Consider the following 2590-nt stretch of genomic DNA (forward strand, 5'->3'; position numbering starts at 1 on the left):
ACTGCGGCACACTTACAGGCGTCCTTGGTGGCCTGGCGCTGCCGCTCGTTGAAGTAGGCGGGCACGGTGACCACGGCCTTGGACACACTCTGCCCGAAGGCGGCCTCTGCCGTGGCCTTGAGGTCCCGCAGCACCATGGCAGAGATCTGCAAGGGTACGACGGAGAACGCTTAGACGGACAGTGGCAGCGTGTATTTGTCGACGCGGCCTTTAGCTTTATCTGCTTACCTCCTCCGGTGCGAAGATTTCCTTTCTCCCGCCGACGTCCACCTTGATCCTGGGCACCCCATCCTGCTCCACCACCTCAAAGGGCCATACGCCCCTGTCCTTTTGAACGTTTAGGTCGTTCCACTGGCGGCCGACGAGCCGCTTGGCATCTGCGGCAGAGGGACTGGCTCGCTCAGGGGGCTCACGGTGAGGACGGGGAGGGGCTCACCTCAGACACGCACCGAACACCTGGTTGGCGGCGGGCAGGTCCTTGGCCGCATCCCCGACAAAGGATTGGGCGTCCAGGAAGCCGACGATGCTCGGTGTGGTGCGATTTCCGTTGTCGTTGGCGAAGATCTCCACTTTGCCCCTCCGGCACGCCCCCACCACCGAGTACGTCGTCCCCAGGTCGATGCCGACGGTGGCTCCGGGAACTTCGCGCAGATTGACTCCTACAACAAAAAATGCGTGATGTACTGCTACGAGATTCTCCGATGTAAAATCTACTCAGAAAACCAGGATTACAATGGAGAACTCCATCTTGCAGAAGGAGAGGAGGAGGACGGAACACGATAAAGCAGCATTTGCTCAGGTTTGGTCGTCTGCTCTCTCGACCAATCACAGCTATGAACAAATTCTATCCTTGCCAATCTCCCACATTCCTTTGTTAGAGTGAAGTTCCCCCTGACTAGCAATCTCGGTTTCGGAACTTACCGAGCACCTCCCTAGATAAAGGAGGTTAGGGGCCGTGGAGGGGTTGTCGCCCGCTCCCTTACGCACTTAGTCAGAAGGCTGAAAGGTAGCCGGTTTGCTGTGCAATCTGCCTGCATGTGGGGAATAGCTGCTACATGACACAGTCCTCCCAACAAGCAAACTTGAGTGGGGGAATAGCCCCCCCCCCCCCTACTTAAGTTGCAGACGTCGTCCCATTTGAAAAAACGTCCCGTACACAATTCTTTTCCAATGCCCCAGAGGTTGAGGAGGGTAGGGTGGGGGATTTGACATCAAGCTCGAACCCTCATCAAACTGACGCTGGTTTCGCGTCAACCGATGTCATCAACCAGTAAATTGGCAATCATGAATTTCTCACTGAATGGGGCGACAGCTTCACACTGACCTTTTCCTGACATGGCTCCTGCAGCACGGCCAACACGGTACGGTACGGTGATGGTTTATGGAGGAGCTCCTTCTCGTGCCTTGCGCTGCTCTCGTCTGCAGTGCTCGCCGACCGAACTGAACTGACTACCGCTGCGAAGTCAGTCCTCTGTGCCTGTGCCGTCCGTCCAGCGATAGCCGAGCCGGGCCGCCGGGCCGGGCCGAGCCGCGCCCGTTGCCGGCAGTGTGTTCCCCGAAGGTATTCCCCGCGGGTCCGGAGACCCGGCCGCCCCCGCCCCCCCCCCCCCCCTCCCCATCCCGCTCCCCCGGCCCGGCCCGAGGCGAAGTCGCGCGTACCAACTACCAACCAGCGGAGTACCCGCCGGCGGGTGTATTCCCCTGACTCCGCGGCCCCGCATTGAACCGCCCTCGACACTGGATGACTGCACCCAGTGGAATGGACGAGAACAGCAGGCTACTGCAGGCGAGACCCGTGATGATGGCGTCACAGGTTGACAGAAACAATAATTTGTGAAAGAACTTAGGGTTCTTCTAAAGACGCACGGGTCAGGTTCTCTATTCAAGAAATCCAAAACATCGTCGGCCCTTCCTCTTGGCAGGTAGACAATGTGAACTGCAAAACCCCTGCATATGGGCAGCTAACACTACATTCGGCCGACCCTTTTACTACGCCCCTGGCCCCTAGGGGTGGTGGCGGTAAATCAAGGCGCACACGCTGCCTCCCCCCCCCCGCCCCTAATTGTTTCACACCTGGATTTTTACACTCGAGTGATGCAAATGTCCATGGTATGCGAACCCGTGTGGGCGCTGAATAAATGTAAGCAGAGTAGGAAACACCGTGTTTGTGACAGTAATGAAAGTAAACGAATGGAAGCAGAGCTCTTTGATTTATTGTCCCGTTGATCTCTGAGGAAAATGCAGAGCTCCTTGTATACTTAAAAAAAAAAAAAACTACAAACAAAACACGGCAAGGACGTTTCTTCCTCTGTAAGAAGAAAATTGACCAAATACAGATAGTTTTTCATTCTTTGGAAAGCTTAAATGAGTTCTAAATTATATGTAACAAATGTTGACAAAATAAAAACTTAAGAAAAAAAACACACAAAATACTTTAGTAAATGAACACGGTCTTGGCGAAGCTTATGCCCTTTTCCCTTTCCAACCCGTAGGCCATGGCGGCCGCCGTGGGCTCGTTGATCATGGACAGCACCTCCAGCCCGGCGATCCTACCTGTGAAGACATAGTGAGGGAACTACTTCTTACTTAC

General features: G+C 55.1%; 1 protein-coding gene across 1 annotated transcript in view; it reads right to left on the reverse strand.

The window, feature by feature from the left end:
- Positions 1-1492, reverse strand: part of LOC127750352 (heat shock 70 kDa protein-like) — a gene marked incomplete in the record, with an annotated part of 18278 nt that extends 16786 nt beyond the window's left edge. Inside the window, 3 exon segments of the mRNA XM_052271838.1 lie at positions 229-377; positions 450-659; positions 1325-1492. Of these exon segments, the coding sequence (XP_052127798.1) occupies positions 229-377; positions 450-659; positions 1325-1337 (372 nt within the window).
- Positions 1493-2590: the final 1098 nt, after the last annotated feature.

Source organism: Frankliniella occidentalis, unplaced genomic scaffold (assembly GCF_000697945.3).
Source record: "Frankliniella occidentalis isolate FOCC.00 unplaced genomic scaffold, Focc_3.1 Scaffold176, whole genome shotgun sequence".
In the NCBI taxonomy this organism is placed as follows: domain Eukaryota; kingdom Metazoa; phylum Arthropoda; class Insecta; order Thysanoptera; family Thripidae; genus Frankliniella; species Frankliniella occidentalis.